This window comes from Triplophysa dalaica, chromosome 6 (assembly GCF_015846415.1).
Source record: "Triplophysa dalaica isolate WHDGS20190420 chromosome 6, ASM1584641v1, whole genome shotgun sequence".
NCBI lineage: Eukaryota > Metazoa > Chordata > Actinopteri > Cypriniformes > Nemacheilidae > Triplophysa > Triplophysa dalaica.
This window is the reverse complement of record NC_079547.1, coordinates 14,493,257-14,509,347: the sequence shown is the minus strand read 5'-3', so window position 1 is coordinate 14,509,347 and position 16,091 is coordinate 14,493,257. Positions and strand designations below refer to the sequence as shown.

General features: G+C 37.7%; 1 protein-coding gene across 1 annotated transcript in view; it reads left to right on the top strand.

The window, feature by feature from the left end:
* Window positions 1–9,954: 9,954 nt before the first annotated feature.
* atp10a (ATPase phospholipid transporting 10A) overlaps window positions 9,955–16,091 on the top strand; it is a 63,893-nt gene continuing 57,756 nt past the window's right edge. The window contains exon 1 of the mRNA XM_056750708.1: window positions 9,955–10,605. Coding sequence (XP_056606686.1) covers window positions 10,178–10,605 — 428 coding nt within the window. The 5' untranslated portion in view covers window positions 9,955–10,177. The remainder of the gene's footprint in view (window positions 10,606–16,091) is intronic.

Below are 16,091 nucleotides of genomic sequence, written 5' to 3'. Positions count from 1 at the left end.
TGTAACCTAAATTAAACTGTGTCATTCTACCTATATTACTTCTATTTATTGACAGTTTATATAATTATTGATTTGCATAACATTTTTACTTTAATTGGACACATTATTGTAGTCTTGCAACGTACTCTATAGGCATGTGAATGCAAAAATGTCACAAGCTTTCTCAAGAATTCTTAAATCAAGTAGCATGTACTGATGTCACAGAAAAAAGTATTTTATGACTGGATGTGAATCATGCAAAAACATACATATGATTACAAAAGCAATAATGAAGCCCCACCCCTAAACCTAATCAACACTGGTGCAAAAACAGATGGTACCCTCTCGAAAAAACAAACGGATGAGAGCATTTATATTAATGTGAAATTCTCATGTCTTAAGATTTCCATGTGATTGTTTTATGTTGTATACTCTTACATTTAGTTGAATTCCAATTGACGGTAACTCTATCACCCCTCTTCTTTAGTGCTGAGGTGGTTGACACCACAGTATTGCAGGAATGTGTGTTGTATGTAAAACACTGCGTGACTGTGCAATTAAAACAGACAAAACCGTAGGCTACAATGTGATCTTACTCGAAAATGAGGGAAAAAATATAGCAAAAAAGTTTCAGGACTTTCTCACCAACGAGCCAAGTTCCTGACAGTACTGATGACCTAGATATGCTTGTCATCTTGAGACCATCTCATTTGAACCCCACAGCTCATGACTGTTCTCTCTCTCTCCACCTCCCTTCTCTTGAATTACTCTTCTCTGAATGAAGTTTATTGGTTGGAGAGCTAATTAGCATGATCGCGAGCGTAACTGTGGCGCTAATCAGTCTCAAGGCTGTTGTCCCGTTTCTGAGATCTTCTCTCTGGTCGGTTTCAAGAGAGTTTGTTTTAATAATTGTGGCAGTGTGGTGCCTGCGACTCCCACACACAGCCAATCATCTGCTGCGGCCCACTCTCCTCTGTTTCTGAGGGTCTGAGATTCTGTTTCTCACTCTCTCTCTTCTTCCTTTTTCTTAACCCTAAGCACCATTCCTCCAAGCTCGTGTTTTTCCCTTCACTGTTTTTTCCCTTCATCGCCTCAATATATAAAATCAGCCTGCTAGCCTACCTCCTAGGTTGCGTCTGAAACCTCTTGTTGCCTCGCTGCCTCATTGACTTTATAAGCAGCATCAATGTTTGAAGGTCGCTTTAAAAGAAAGGTTTTAGACTGGCTTTCAAGGCATTGTAACATCACATGATCTAATACAAATTCGATTTTAGCTTTTTGATATTCATCAGCTTGTTTCTTAGCAAAAATTGAGAAAGCAAAGATAATAGATCATCCCTATGCCATAAGTCCTTCGAAGAGTTTACCCTCTGGAGTGAGAGCTTCGAAGGGTTGAAGGGTGTATGGGACCACACAAGTTTGATAAAAGTGACCTTCATCATACCATGCCCATAAGGAGGCACCGTCACAAAGAATCTGCACAAAGATTCATAGGGGAGCAAAGTGTCCATCATTTGTACTCTTCAAAATCCGTCATTCCGAAGGGCCCTTTGAAGTGGCAAGTTATAAGCAATTCATATTGGAACGACCCTTCAAGGTGACAGGCATGATTGTTTTCACTCTAAAGTGCCCTTCGGAGGGCGATATATCCCGTTTGGAACACATTGGTTAGTTGATGCGCCATTGCGATTCCTATGATTGGGGAGAGACTGCTCAATATGGCAAACCGCAGTTAAAAGAGCCAATCATCAATCCATAAAGAAAGATTCTGAAGCGGGGCTCTTCATAGAGTCTCATGAGGTGCTTGCCAACTATTTCACATATGCATACACATCAGCTGAAGTCTTTTTTTAGCACACTTTAAACAACAGTGGCCGAGTTTCTGCAAAACATATGCAATATTTTCGAAATGTTAATAAAAAAAAGTTAAACGATGGCATTTCTATTAAATGATGTCATGATGTTTATTGCAATTTGTCCTTCTTGGCGAACTTATATTTTGAGTTTGATGGTGGATTGCGGACCACCTTTTGAGGTGTGTACTCCCATCTGAGAAAGTGTGAAGTAATCTAGCCCAGTGGTTTCCAACCCTGGTCCTTGCGTCACCCCTCGCAGAATGTTTAGGATTTCTCCCTAGATGGAACATCTGATTCTACTCGTCACATGCGCTCTGAATGTTGGGCTATTTCTCAATATGCGTCCAGTTCCAATAGTCAAGAACACAAGAACAGAGAATGCATGAAAGTACCCGGATGTGTTCTCGATATCAAGGATGGAACGGATGCAGCCTTGCACACCTACGGAATCCACTTGAAGTCCCAGAAGTCATCCGGTGCATCCATCCAAGTTCGTTCTTCCAAGGCTACCTTGCAAGACCGGTGTCCACAAGAACACAAGTCCGCTCTTTGCGGGAGACGTTAAAAAAATTCTGGAAGGGGGGGGGCATGGACCAGGGTTGGAAACCATTAGCCCAACCATAGCGTGCCATTTTAAAATAATGATAATGTGACTTTTTCATACACCACATAAAAATACTGAAGTGGACTTCAAGTTCATGGGAACTTAAATATGAATACATTGAAGATAACAAGAATATACACTGCACATGAATTATTCATTCAATAAGTTTTTTTATTTCTCTTCTAAGTGTCATTCTTATTCTTTTTACCCCTGCACATAGAGTATTGTGGGATATTATATCTAGAACGAAGCACAGTGTGTGTGATTTGCAGAGAACTTTCAGTCAGTTGCTTCTGTTCACCACGTACAGTTGTTCCATACATTTATATGGAATACATCACCAGATGGGGAGCTGCTATGGTAGTATAGCATGAAGGACACCCACGGTTTGGATTCAAATAGACACAATGTTCACCCAGTCTGTCCACACAACACCTTTCACAGCCTGTCACCTGTTATACATCGGTCTTGAGTCATTCTCATTTCGAGCTCTGCTTAGCAAAGTAATGTAACATACGTTATGTTCCATACGTCAGAGATTGTAGTAGTCATTCTGTTGTCTGCCATATGGTTCAGTTCTTGTGAATAGTGGAGAAAAACTGGAAAATTGAAAAACTATTTGCTTGCATGGCAGAACGGACAAAGAGGATTGGTCAAGGGTGGGCCTGTTCAACCAAAAATAGTTTTTTATGAGTGAAATGTTCCTTTAACATGCCACTCTGGTGTATGTTATGGGGGGGGGGTGCGAGGACTCCATCAATTGTCTGATCTAATTATGTTTTCAATTCCTCTAGTGATTGGTGTGCAGTTCTCAATCTTTCAACAGCTATTTAGAAATGGAAATCAGCACAATTGATCAGATGCAGAGTGACGGTCACAAGAAGTTATTAGCCAGCACCCCGCAGAGTGATGTATGAAAAATATGAACTGCTTTTCCCCAGTGCTAAACTCTTCTTGAAATTACTTCCAACTGGCTTTGGATGATGATAATTGCATTTGGTGTTGAATTGCTCTGGGTGAGTCTTGTAAAACCATCAAATATCTGCAGATGGCTGTGTGGGCTGATCGGCGCCAAGCGTCGTACTGACGGCTTTATTTTTATTTGACTCTTTATCATTGTCTTTGTGATTGGGGATATTCATGGTTAAGATTTAGTCCCAGAATAACACTTGAATAAAGGTAGTATAGCAGGCTCTTTCCTGTAGCTTTGCAGTCGCTTGTTTGGTGTTTGACATCTCCATTTGACAGGACAGAAAATAGATGCATGCTTGATATTTGCAGGGGAAGAAATAGAACTGTGATTTTCCCATGCCGTTCGTCAATTTTATTATTTCATTAGTTAAAAGGGCATTTTCGAGCACCCCCGGATGATATTAGAGCATCTCCATGTGGCACTTTGGCTCCCATACCAACACCATCCAAATCATACTCCTGTCTCCAAGCAACCAGAACCAGATTTAGGAGGATGTTATCTAACTGTTCAGAGTCGTTGCGAGGTGTCTGACAGGACCGTTGCTGGATGGTGAACTTTCTGTTCCTCATAGATCTCGCCCGGCAGATTAATCTAATATCATAAGAGCTTGTCTCATTGCTGGCTATTACACTTGGCTCTTTCCCAGCATTGATTGTTTCAGTAATATTCCTACAACAGCTTGTTGATCATGGAAACAGGAAGAGGAATGAGTGGCAGGGTTTTTGAAATGTGATGCCCTGGCAGTGTAACACTTATAGTGCAGATGGGTTTAAAAGAACCATCTTTACTTCAATGCACCAAAATGGTCTGCGTGCAGGCGAGAAAAACCTAAAATTGAACCCCACTGAAGAGGTGTACACTTTGAGGATGTATATTGCTTTGTGCCACACACATACACACACTATGAAGAAGCTATTCCTGCAGTACAGCAGTACAACAATACACTGAAAGGAATTCTGTATCACTAATCTGTTTAATCGACCTTTCATTTACAGGGTGATGAATGCACCATAACTTATATCAACTACACTTTATAAAATCATCTGTTTTTACAGTTTTTATTGTTTCAGTAGACTGGCAATGTTTAAACAAAGCTGTATTCTGAAGTCATGAAAACCTTCATCAAGTCATGTGACAGTGTACAATATTACAAATATAACTAAAGAGTAGTGTGTACTACACATATGCACTTACCAGTATGCTACAACTTCATATTGCACAGCCAACACTGCTGCTGCCAGGATGGATGTGTGAGTACACTGGATGGAGTCTAGCGTCCTCTGCTGGTGTTTCATATGTTTGTGTACGAAATTGAACTGCAGCACAGAAGCTTTGAACTCACTGTCACTTTATAAACCAAGAATATGACAAATAAAATGCATAGATGGAAAATATAGAATAAAATAACTATGCACAGTAGTTCAGACGATGTTTAGGTCTACATAACAAAACTAATTTATTTATGTTTATATATGCAGTTTTTCAAGGATACTTTTCCAAAATATTAAAAAGATCATAATATAGAATATTTTAAGGAGCAATGCTTTTATAGTGCTCTTTTTGATGGTACTTAGTATGCATAACCCACTGTTTAACTGGACGAAACCTCAGAGTCTCTCCATCTCTTTCACGCACACATACTGTTTTTACTCTTCCCACCTGACCGCTCCTCGATAACTCATCTTTAACGGATACTGCCGCATCCTCTTGAGATTGGCTCAGAAAGCAGATTCTAGTGTTTCAGAGGTTTGCTTGTAAAAGAATGGGAGTGATTGGGATGTGAATCTGCTGCTATCAACACTGTCTGCCCTCTTACTCATTACTGCATAGGCACAGATAAATGAACAAAATAAAATCTGCACTCACCACAAAGCATGGAATCATTTATCAAAAGGGCACCTCTGCAAAAAAGCATACGAAACAGACTGACTAGAGAAAGTTTTGTTGAACCAAGCTGATTTTTTTACCTTGTTTTCACTATGGACAAACATATGCAGATCATATGAGTCTGACTGTCTGAGCTGCTGAAAGTCAAACTACTTTTTGCGTTGTGCATAAGAAATAAAGTAAGACAGATTTGAGACAATAGAGGTTTGAGAGGGATCTACTGTATTGTGCTTTGACTTTTTTTCATTTGCTGAACCAGCAAAATCTGGCACAAGAAACAAAAGTATAAGTGAAATACATTGTCTGTACTGCAGATGCATTGCTTGTGCTTGAATTGTGAGCTGTACAAAAAAAAGCTGAATAATATGTGCGATGCAATTTTTGAAAGTCTGCTATGTGCGCAATAAGGTGCCAGATGACAAAACTTTTGTCTCACCAGCTGTTTTCTGTCCAGTATTTTACAAAATATAATTTACCCTTTTTTCTAGTTTAAACCTGGATTAAAGAATAAATCTTAATGCTGTAAAATGGATATAGATTCTGCACGTCAAATAAGCTTCAAATTAATGGCATTGTTTTTGACAACTTTGTACAAATGGAACATTCTCAGATCATGCTGGGATTAGATGGATCATTACTATTTCTACAAACTTGTGCAGTCCATGCCAGCTTGAGTGCATGCTGACATTAAATCCAAAGAGGGACGTATCGGAAACCAAGCAATTACATTAATGTTTTCAGTGTTTATGCAAATGTCACTTTTATGCTGATAATATCATTTTGGACCCCACTAGTTGGTCACTGATTGCTGTAAACAATGTCAGTGTTTAGTGACACACATGCCAGCGTTTGAAATGATCATCATTCCTGAATATTTCACCCATGACAGCTTTCCTTGGAATATTGATAAGCCTTTCATGTGATTTCATGGCTCACTGGTTCATTGTAATGTCTGATAATCAAGTTACAAAGCAAATTACAAAGAAGACAATTCATCACGTGTTAATGACAGTAAATTGACATAATGTCCCTGAATAAGTAGCAAAAAAACATTGCTGCTTAATTTGGAGGAAAATTGTATTCTTGTTAAATTAAGTGTGAATGATGTCACTAGAGCTCTAGTAGAAATTTGCACATGACGAATCATCAAGAGTAGCAAAGTGTTAAATTCTTCCCTAATGCATGTAGACCTCAACTAATGCTAATACAAGTTTATAATAATTAATGTAATCACTCACCATTATGAAGATGCATTTATATTTACAATTGTATAACTCAGGTGTGATTGGATGAATCAGATTAATCATTTGGTTCTTTTTTTAATTGTCCATGCGAATACTGATGATGAATAACATTTTTGTTCATTGACATTGATGAAAAAATGTAATCAATTGGAGGTGATTTAACAAATGATTTTTGCTGTTAGGAACACTACGATATTTATTTTTCTGAGCAAGCCGTATCCGAGTACAATGCATTAGTCAGCATATCTATAACTAGCATGACCAAATGGATGTTGAGGCAATAAAAATATTGAAAGCTTTGCCACAAGAGGGCAGCTTTAAAGGACATAACCCCGTAACACCATCAATGGCTTAATGCTCCAAGTTAACATTTATTTAATGTGCTACAAGACAATCTGATCAAGGGCAGCAAAAGAGCATAAAATGCAGAATCAGTCTTGAAAGCAGCAGACTCTTTGGGTTTATTGATACAGGTTGCATCTATCTGGAGCTCCAGATCTCAGCAGATTTGCGAGTGCCAGGTCGTTTAGCCCTGAGCGCACAGGGCAAGGGGAGATCAATCAAGGCCTCATCCAGCCCACTGTCGCCCTTGATTTGCAGTACCAGCATCCAGCTGTTGGGTTTGAGGAAAAAATAATGGCTGATTGGACTCATCTTGGCATTGGGGAACAATTCAATTTCAGTGTAATGGATGGTCAAAGAGATCCAGACCAGAGACACTGCAGCATGGAACCAAACAATGGGCTGAAAAACAGTAATGAGACAGGGAGCAATTCCAGGCATTAAAGGACCAGAAATGTTAAGGTTTTCCCAGATAGCCTCCCCCCTCCAAGAAAACCTTGGGAAACACCAGTCAAGTTTAATTGCTGTTTTAATTAAGCTTTCCCCGTATTTATTTTATGATGAGTCAGATTAAGGAATTCAGCTTTATTAATTTGGACTACATAATGTCGGTCAAAAGTACAATTCACACAAACTTGAATGAAGTTTAATATAATTCGTTTTTCATCATAAACATTACTGCATGCATTTTTATTGAGATGAGACAAATTAAGTAAAGAAACCATTTGCTTACACATTTGCATAGTTAATTTGAAATTCATCCATGCATCTTTTAAACAAGCTTGTGTCAGAATTATTTTCTTCCAAAATAGAAATCTGATCTTTTCAATTACATGCCCAGTTATTTTAGAAGATAGTATATTAAGCACTCACCAGGGCCAGGTCTGGGGGGAATTTTCCCCAGGATTTTCTTTGACCCCTCCAAAAATGTCCTGTGGCGATTAAAAAATAACACATTCAATATTATTATTTGTATTTTCTATTAATTAATGCTCTTCCTGTTTATTCACAGAAAAGTGGAAACTATGCAGGCAGCGAACTACCAGAACAATTGTCCCCCTAACCAGCCTAATAACGGGCCTGCACCTGAGCATAAGTTTACAAAGGCAAACAATGGTGTACTGAAATGGCCTTCTAATACAGAAGTTTAAAATGTATGACTTTGTATGCAGAAATATAAATCACAATGTGTCATAATCCTGCAGAAAAAATCCTCATTTAAACCAACTGGTATTGAAGAGAAGAGACAATGCAAACAAAGTAACCCAGGCTCAGCATTTTTATCTTACAAACACAAATGCATTACAAATCCATAGTGATAGCCACCCATTACCATAACAATCACTTCAATTCCTTAAAATGTATAGATACAGCAGTATATACGCACAGAGGGGCACAATAACAGAAGAAAGAGACAACATCCTAAATGGTCATTTTAACCAGTTTTTCCCGTTCACATCACAGAGCTGGAACAATTACTTGTTCCTGTAAAAAAGTTTTGCCAAACAATGCATGCTTAGTTTCAGCCATAACATTATACAATTCATATATTTCTCAATCCACTGCCTTTATGCCATGAAAGACCAACATTTTTATTTAATTCCTCAAACCACTCAATATTTGGCAACATGATATAAACAGGTTCTGCAAAGTAGTAGGGCAGATGTTCTTTTTTAAATAATAGATAACAAGGGAAAAACAGATCTGGGAGTTTAATAAACCGCACAAGGCGGTACGTTTGCTTTTGACTAATTGCAGGCTCCTGAGTCACAAAGCTGATGAACTTGTTTGTGGAGGTAATATAAACAGCAGGCACGTGAATCTCTACCAAACAAGGGTGTATGCTATATTTAGCATGATCAATCTGCTGTGGAACGTTTATCGTTTTAATCTTTAATTCAAATGATTTTTGGTGTGGTCCATTTAATGGCCCTTGATGTATTTGTAGGGATGTCTCATAAATCCTACTCCTAAAATATAAAGGGACGTTCACTCGTGAACAAAATACCATATCTCTCTGTAATAAGCACTTTACAGAATACAAATTAACTTTAAACTCCATGAGATTGGTAAATAATGCTCTAAATTTTGTTTATCACTACAGACAAAGTCTGAGCTTAAAAGCTAATATAGAAAAAACTTTCAAAGTAAAACCACAATATAAACAACATATTATCAGTATTTAATTGGGTACGATCAAGATATTGCGTTGTAAGTTATTTGATAGTGGTTGTGACAACACATACGAAGGATTATAATCGACGTAACATCTTATAACCTACCCAATTTACAGTTACTGTTCCTAACATAGTGCATTTATTGTAAATACCATATCTCTCTGTAATAAGCACTTTACAGAATACAAATTAACTTTAAACTCCATGAGAGTGGTAAATAATGCTCTAAATTTTGTTTATCACTACAGACAAAGTCTGAGCTTGAATGCTAATAAAGAAAAAACTTTCAAAGAGAATACTATCAAAGTAAAACCACAATATAAACAACATATTATCAGTATTCATTTGGGTACGATCCTGTATATTATTGATAGTGGTTGTTACAACACATACAAAGGATTATAATCTACATTACATTTTATCACCTACTAAATTTACAGTTACTGTTCCTAACATAGTGCATTTATTGTATATTGGAGCATATATGTTCAGGTTTTTTTTTTGTATTACATGTGACGTGCTTGTACCAAAAAACGAATGATTGGTTTTATTGAAACAATATAAATGCAAAGTATATAGCCGCAGATGTTATTTTAAGTAAAAGTATAGGCCCATGTGTTCATAACCCTGCAATGTCAAAACACACTTTTTCCTCACTGCTAACGCGTGGCACTTTCAGTAAAAAGTGTTTTCTTTGTCAAATATGCAACGATTTAATGCGTCATATGACGTTGCGCTTCTACCTTCTCGTGATTGGCTCGTTCTCTCAACCCAGTCTGCGCAAAATATTGCATGTGTAACCATGTGGATAGGCTTTAAACAGCAATACGAATGTAGTACAGGTTAATCTCGAGAGCTATACATCTATACATCAGACCTACCCTGTCTTAAAGCATCTTCATATGCTGAGGGGGAAAAGATGCCGCTGTAAAACTTTCCAATGGTTTAACGAGCGAAAAGGAGAGAGTTGACGCGATGGGTGAGGAAGACAAAACGGGCTGAAGAACATTTCATACAGTCCCTCGTCATTAAGGAGGATCAGGATGATTACATAGAAACCATCTTTTATTTGCCGAAGGAACAGATACAAAAGTTTGGCGAGTTTTGAGCGAAGTATGGCGCGAGAGATTGGCGAGTCAGGAGAAGCCAAAAGTGCCAAAGTGAAAAAGCACAAGCGAAGGAAAAGCAAAAAGGAGGGCAAAACAAGGATCGTACACGCCAACATTTTGTATGACCATACCAAAGGACTGGATAACCCCAATAGACACTATGCAAACAATAAGATCAAAACCACAAAATACACTCTGCTTTCTTTTCTACCGAAGAACCTCTTCGAGCAGTTCCACCGTTTTGCCAACGTGTATTTTGTGTTCATAGCATTGCTGAATTTTGTGCCTGTAGTCAATGCTTTTCAACCAGAGTTGGCTATCGCCCCTGTGGTCTTTATATTGTCCGTTACCGCTATCAAAGATTTATGGGAGGATTACAGACGACACCGATCGGATAAAGAAATAAATCACATGGACTGTCTCGTTTACAGTAGGTAAGTTAAGCACGTGTTTGAAAACGATCTCAAGAAGTCATGAGTGTTTTTCAGTTTTTCGAGCTGACAAATGAGCACACGGCTTGGTGGAGGTGACATGATTCTGAGAAGACCTGAAAGTTAGGCCTATCTACCTGTTGGTTGAATGAGCACTATGATCAGCCACATACATGGACGACTGCACATATGATGCTCAAAATACTTCAAAGTAATGTTTGAATAGGCTTATCATGCATAGACATTTTATCCAGGTTGCGTCTCGTAAGAGTTTTGGGAGACAGCCTCAGTACCTGGCTCAGGAAGTGTGGGCTAGGGTATGCTACATTTACTCTTTGATGCATTTTGTGGTTGGAAATGCTACACATCGCATTACACACTCTCAAAAACCTAGCTACCGTTGTAGTGATGAAGGTAAAGAATGAGTTCTGTGATTGGATGTAAACACAAGTGTGCTGTGAGACTGGCTGAGGTGCTCATGCATACCAGGCCTAAGTGTCATGAATACTATCACTGAATAACAATGATTTTCCTTACAATTATGAGGCACGTTTTTTTGTAATAGATTATTACTAATTAAACAAGTTTATAAGCATTACGTATATTATGTAACTATTGTTTATCAGGTCAAGTAATCTTTTCATACTTTGGCTGTTGTGTGAGTAAATGATGACAGAATTTTTATTTTGGATGTTGCCTTAATGCGCTTATTGCGGGCTTCAGGAAAATACATATTCAGTGTAGAGCCTTTGTTGGGAAAGCGTGTGGTAATTTAACTGATGTTTATTTTAGTGAAGAGTTGCAATTTATGATTAAGTTTGGCATTTGTTGAATGTTGTTTAACTTCACTTTTGGCCTTGATGATAAACACAGTGTTCTCACAGCCTGAACCCGCAGGAACAAATTATTCATCCCCATACACGTGAGTTACAAGACCTTTACCAGATAAAGAAATTCACTCTGTACAGAAATGAAGGACATTGTCAGGCTTTCTCCGACACTGGCGACAGCTTGTTTGGGCATCTGTCTGTCGTTCATCTGTGTTTTGAGGGCTTCCACTTGTGTATTTGCTAGAGTCAGTCTGGAGGCTGTTTATTCCTGATGAAAAGCTTCTCTGTCAGCCATGTTCAGACTATGTACCTACCTACACTGTCAAAAGCCACAGTGTTTCTCTGACTCCACAATCCGAGCTAGTGATGGCCTGCCGGGTTAATGTTGTTCTCAAGGTTTGGCTTAATTTAATTTGCCGAAACGAATAACTGTTTTTCTGAAAAACGTTCCGCAAAGCATCCCGGAGTGGAAGCTTATTCATCCGAACTGAACCTGATTTGACCTTAGACTGAATTTTTTGTCTTAGTCTGTTATGTTATTGTTTGTCCATTATGGATCTGTATTCATGCCTTCTCATTTAAGTAAATGATTAATGTACTTGGAAGAATCAAAATTTGATTTGTACAATGGATCAGACACAAGAATTTTCCAGCATCTCTCCACTATATTTGACAGGATGTTTTTCACGTGTACACGACATCCAGGCATTGCACTCTAGCATACAAACATAAGTTGCAAGTGTTGTGTTGCCTGATGTTATGCAAATAACTCCTAAAAGGAGACACTTTAATTACTTAGTATTCCTGAAAATGGAGAGGATTAAAGTTATGGATATTAGGTACGTTGCGGTGATGAAATTTTCCCACCGGTAAACTAACGGAACTGTTTAGCGTGTTGACAAAATCTTTATATGATCTCCTACAGTACTTACATTTACATTTAGGCATTTGTCAGACGCTTTTATCCAAAGTGACTTGCATTGCTTTTATCCTATACATTTTACATGGGTATTTGCAATCCCCTGGGATCAAACCCACAACCTTGCGTTGTTAACGCAATGCTCTTACCACTGAGCTACAGGAAAGCTACTTGTAAGTCGCTTTGGATAAAAGCGCCTGCCAAATTAATAAATGTAAATGTAAAAACACTTTTATTTTGATATAATAGGCAGTTATTCTTACCTTACTTCTTGACTGAATCTCAAATGATTAGTTTGGCGAATCATACATTTAATCCCCACCTTTCCGGCAGCCTAGTCTGATTTTATTGGCCAGATGGTAGTCTGCTATGATTGGCCTACAGCGAATGAGGCTCACAAGCTAAAGTGCTTGTCTTTAGTCATTTGCCTAATTTTGTGTCGACTACCTTATTTCCAAGCCAATAAAATAACTTTGTTATTCATTTACCTTTGGCTTTTCAACTTTGCAGACTGCTTACATTCACACACGGCAACATTTCACACTCCATGCAATGTAATTTATAGGGATGCTCGGATCAGGATTTTTGCTAAAAGTAACCAAAAATCTGTTTCACAAAATGAATAGTTTTATTTCATGGTATTGGTATTTTAATTCTATATCTTATACCTAATTTTCACAAGAGGTTTGAAACAGCCTCATTTCAGTTAAAAGAACATTATATCATTTATATTTATTTCTCGTAAGAAGTCACCGTGTCACTCACCCAATGTAACAGTTGCTTTTCTGAAATAAATAACGTGAATGAAACTCGATGTCATATGCTGCCGAGGTCGACAAATGTGAGCCTTCGAAGTTGCAGCTACTTTGTACTTTGTAGTTTCTAAATACATTCTAAATGATTGAGGTTTTACGTTTTAAGACCGCTTTTCCCCTTGTTTTGGTCTATTTTTCTTTAGAGCCTGTTGCTTTTATTAACCCTAGTAATAAGAAAGTTGTTCATAATGCATTTCATCTTTTGTGCATTTATTTTGAATGTTGCGCTATGGCAGCTATATGTTCATGGAAATAAAGTAACGAAAATCAAATATACTTTATCAGTTATTATTCAGTTATTTTAAGCACTAAAATATTGTCTGTAGGGATGCACCGATTAGGGATGCTCCGATCCGATATTCGTATCGGAAATCGGCGTCGATACTGAATAAAATTCTAGATCGGGTATCGGTGAAAAAATTGCACCGATACCCGATCTAGCTTACATAAAATTTCTGCTAGGCGATGTAAAAGTTCCTGGAGACACCGGCGCTTAAACTCTCTCGTGGCTGTGCTTTGCGAAGCGTGTGACATCATACGCTAGCAACGTGCTCTTTACGTAGTGTGCGTGAACAAGCGAACATAGCTTACATTGAGCAGCGAACAGCATGGAGCGACAAAAAATATCTGCCATTTAGATTTACTTTAGAACAGCTTCGCCAACAAGTTACACCGCTGTTTGCAATACATGAGAAGTAAATGTTCCGAGGGGTGGTGATAAAGCTGTTCATTATAATACTACTAATTTAAGCACGCCGAGTTCAATAAGCTGAAGAAACTAAAACGAGACGGTACGAAGCAGCTAACTTTGGAGGAGACAACGAAAATAATTCAGAAATTTCCATCTAGTAGTGTGAAAGCAGCGAAAATCATTGAAAGCATTTTGAATTTCATGGTAATGGATTTGCAACCGCTGTCCGTCGTTGCGAACAATGGCTTCAGACTCCTTATAAACCACCTGGAGCCGCGGTACGACATTGTGAAGCGTAACTGAGACCTGAACTGTACCAAAAAGTCTGCAAACATGTATACGAAAAAAATAAAGATGTCAATGCGCTGAGTTTTGTGGATAATTTGACTTTGAATTTCTATTTGCACCGACTAAACTATTATATCTTTTTCCGTTTATTTTTACATGTGCAGCACAAGCTAGGGAAGCTAGTGTTTTATCTATCTTTCGGTGTTGGATGTTAAATTTGATTTCCACTAAACTTTAGCTTAGTTTAGTGGACTTTGCTTTAATGACTAAAGCATTAAAAAGAACTGATTCCTGTTTGAATATCTAAAGCAGTGAAGCTATTGCTTTTTTGCTCAATTTCAGCTGCTTTATTGTTTATTGTGCATTGATTTTTTTAAATTATATTTGCACATAACAGTTATTCAGAGATTTTGTTTCCATTTATTAATACTTGTCTATCAAGCTAGTGAAGCTGTTGTTTTATTCAGCTGCTTAATTTGCACTTTAATTTTGAATTTCAAGTTTAAGATAGTGAACATTTTGTTTTATTTTGCTGGTTTAATAAATAATTCACAAAATTTGTGAATCATTTGTTTGTTATTTTGTTTTACGGGGTCAGGAAATTAATGTTAAGTCGAGCTTGATGTCTTGCACAGCAATGCACACAGTTTATTAAGTAATTGTGCACTTTAAAAATGTTACCTTAGTATCGGATCGGTACTCGGTATCGGCCAATACTGAATCTCAGGTATCGGAATCGGTATCGGAAGCAAAAAAGGTGTATCGGAGCATCCCTAGCACCGATACTACTTTTTACTTTCCGATCCGATTTCGATATCTGAATTCTGCGTATCTGCCGATTCCGATTCTGATCCGATACTAGCACTGTTTTTCATGATCAAAGTAGACTTGCATATTTTAACTTTTATTCCCAGAGGTGGATAGTTAAGCATGTTTACTTTCAAGTATATTTTAAAATATCTGTACTATATCAGAGTACTTTGGACAAAAAATGCTTTCCTACAGTATGAAGCACATCATACTTATTCCACTACAGTCCATAAATAAATGTTTTTTTTTTACTTTAAATACATGAGTACATTAAAATCTACCATTTTCCTTTACTTAAGCATTTTTACTTAAAAGTATGATTTTTTTAAATGTAATTAAGTGCTGTATTAAACTTAAAAATACATACAAAACAAAAATGTGGTCTCATAAAGCACAGATACTTACAAAATGTTTAACAAATAAATCTCTGTTTATTACACAAAGCTATCACAATATAAAAGTCTCCAAACTCGCTCATGCACATCCTGGACACAAAATGATGCGCTTAATACATTCGCTTCTACGTTATTTAAAGTCATGCGCATTGGACGCAGAATGATGCGCTTAATGCACCCGCTTCACTCACGCGCATCCCGGATAGATATGATCCTGTTGTCGCGGGGATATTTGATTCCCAAGTTCAAAACAGTTATAACACAAAGTGAAGAGATACGTTATGTGTTTAAATCATAGAACATTGAATCCATCCTAAAGTTAAAAGTGATGTATGAATGACGCATAACATAGTCCGCTTCCAGTGCTTGAATCTAATAACGTTACACTCAGCGATTGCTGTCTCCGGCAAAATGCATTTTAAACAAAACCACAATCTATTATCTAGTGATTATGAAGAATATTGAAAACTTTGTAACGAGTAACGTCCTGACTGTTCCCGGACACACGCATGCTGGATTTAGATTGACAGATGACCGTACCAGCGGAGGTCAGAGTTTTTTATTTATGCTATATTGGTTTATTTCTCGCATAAAGCTATCAAGATACATGACATCGAATACAGTGCATGACAACGTTTATGGTAATTTCCTGATAGATAGTCCCTTATGAAGCTGTAGAGTAACATCCACGGGTATCGCAACGGATCGGACTGAAGAGAACCCGTCAGTCCGATACCCGAT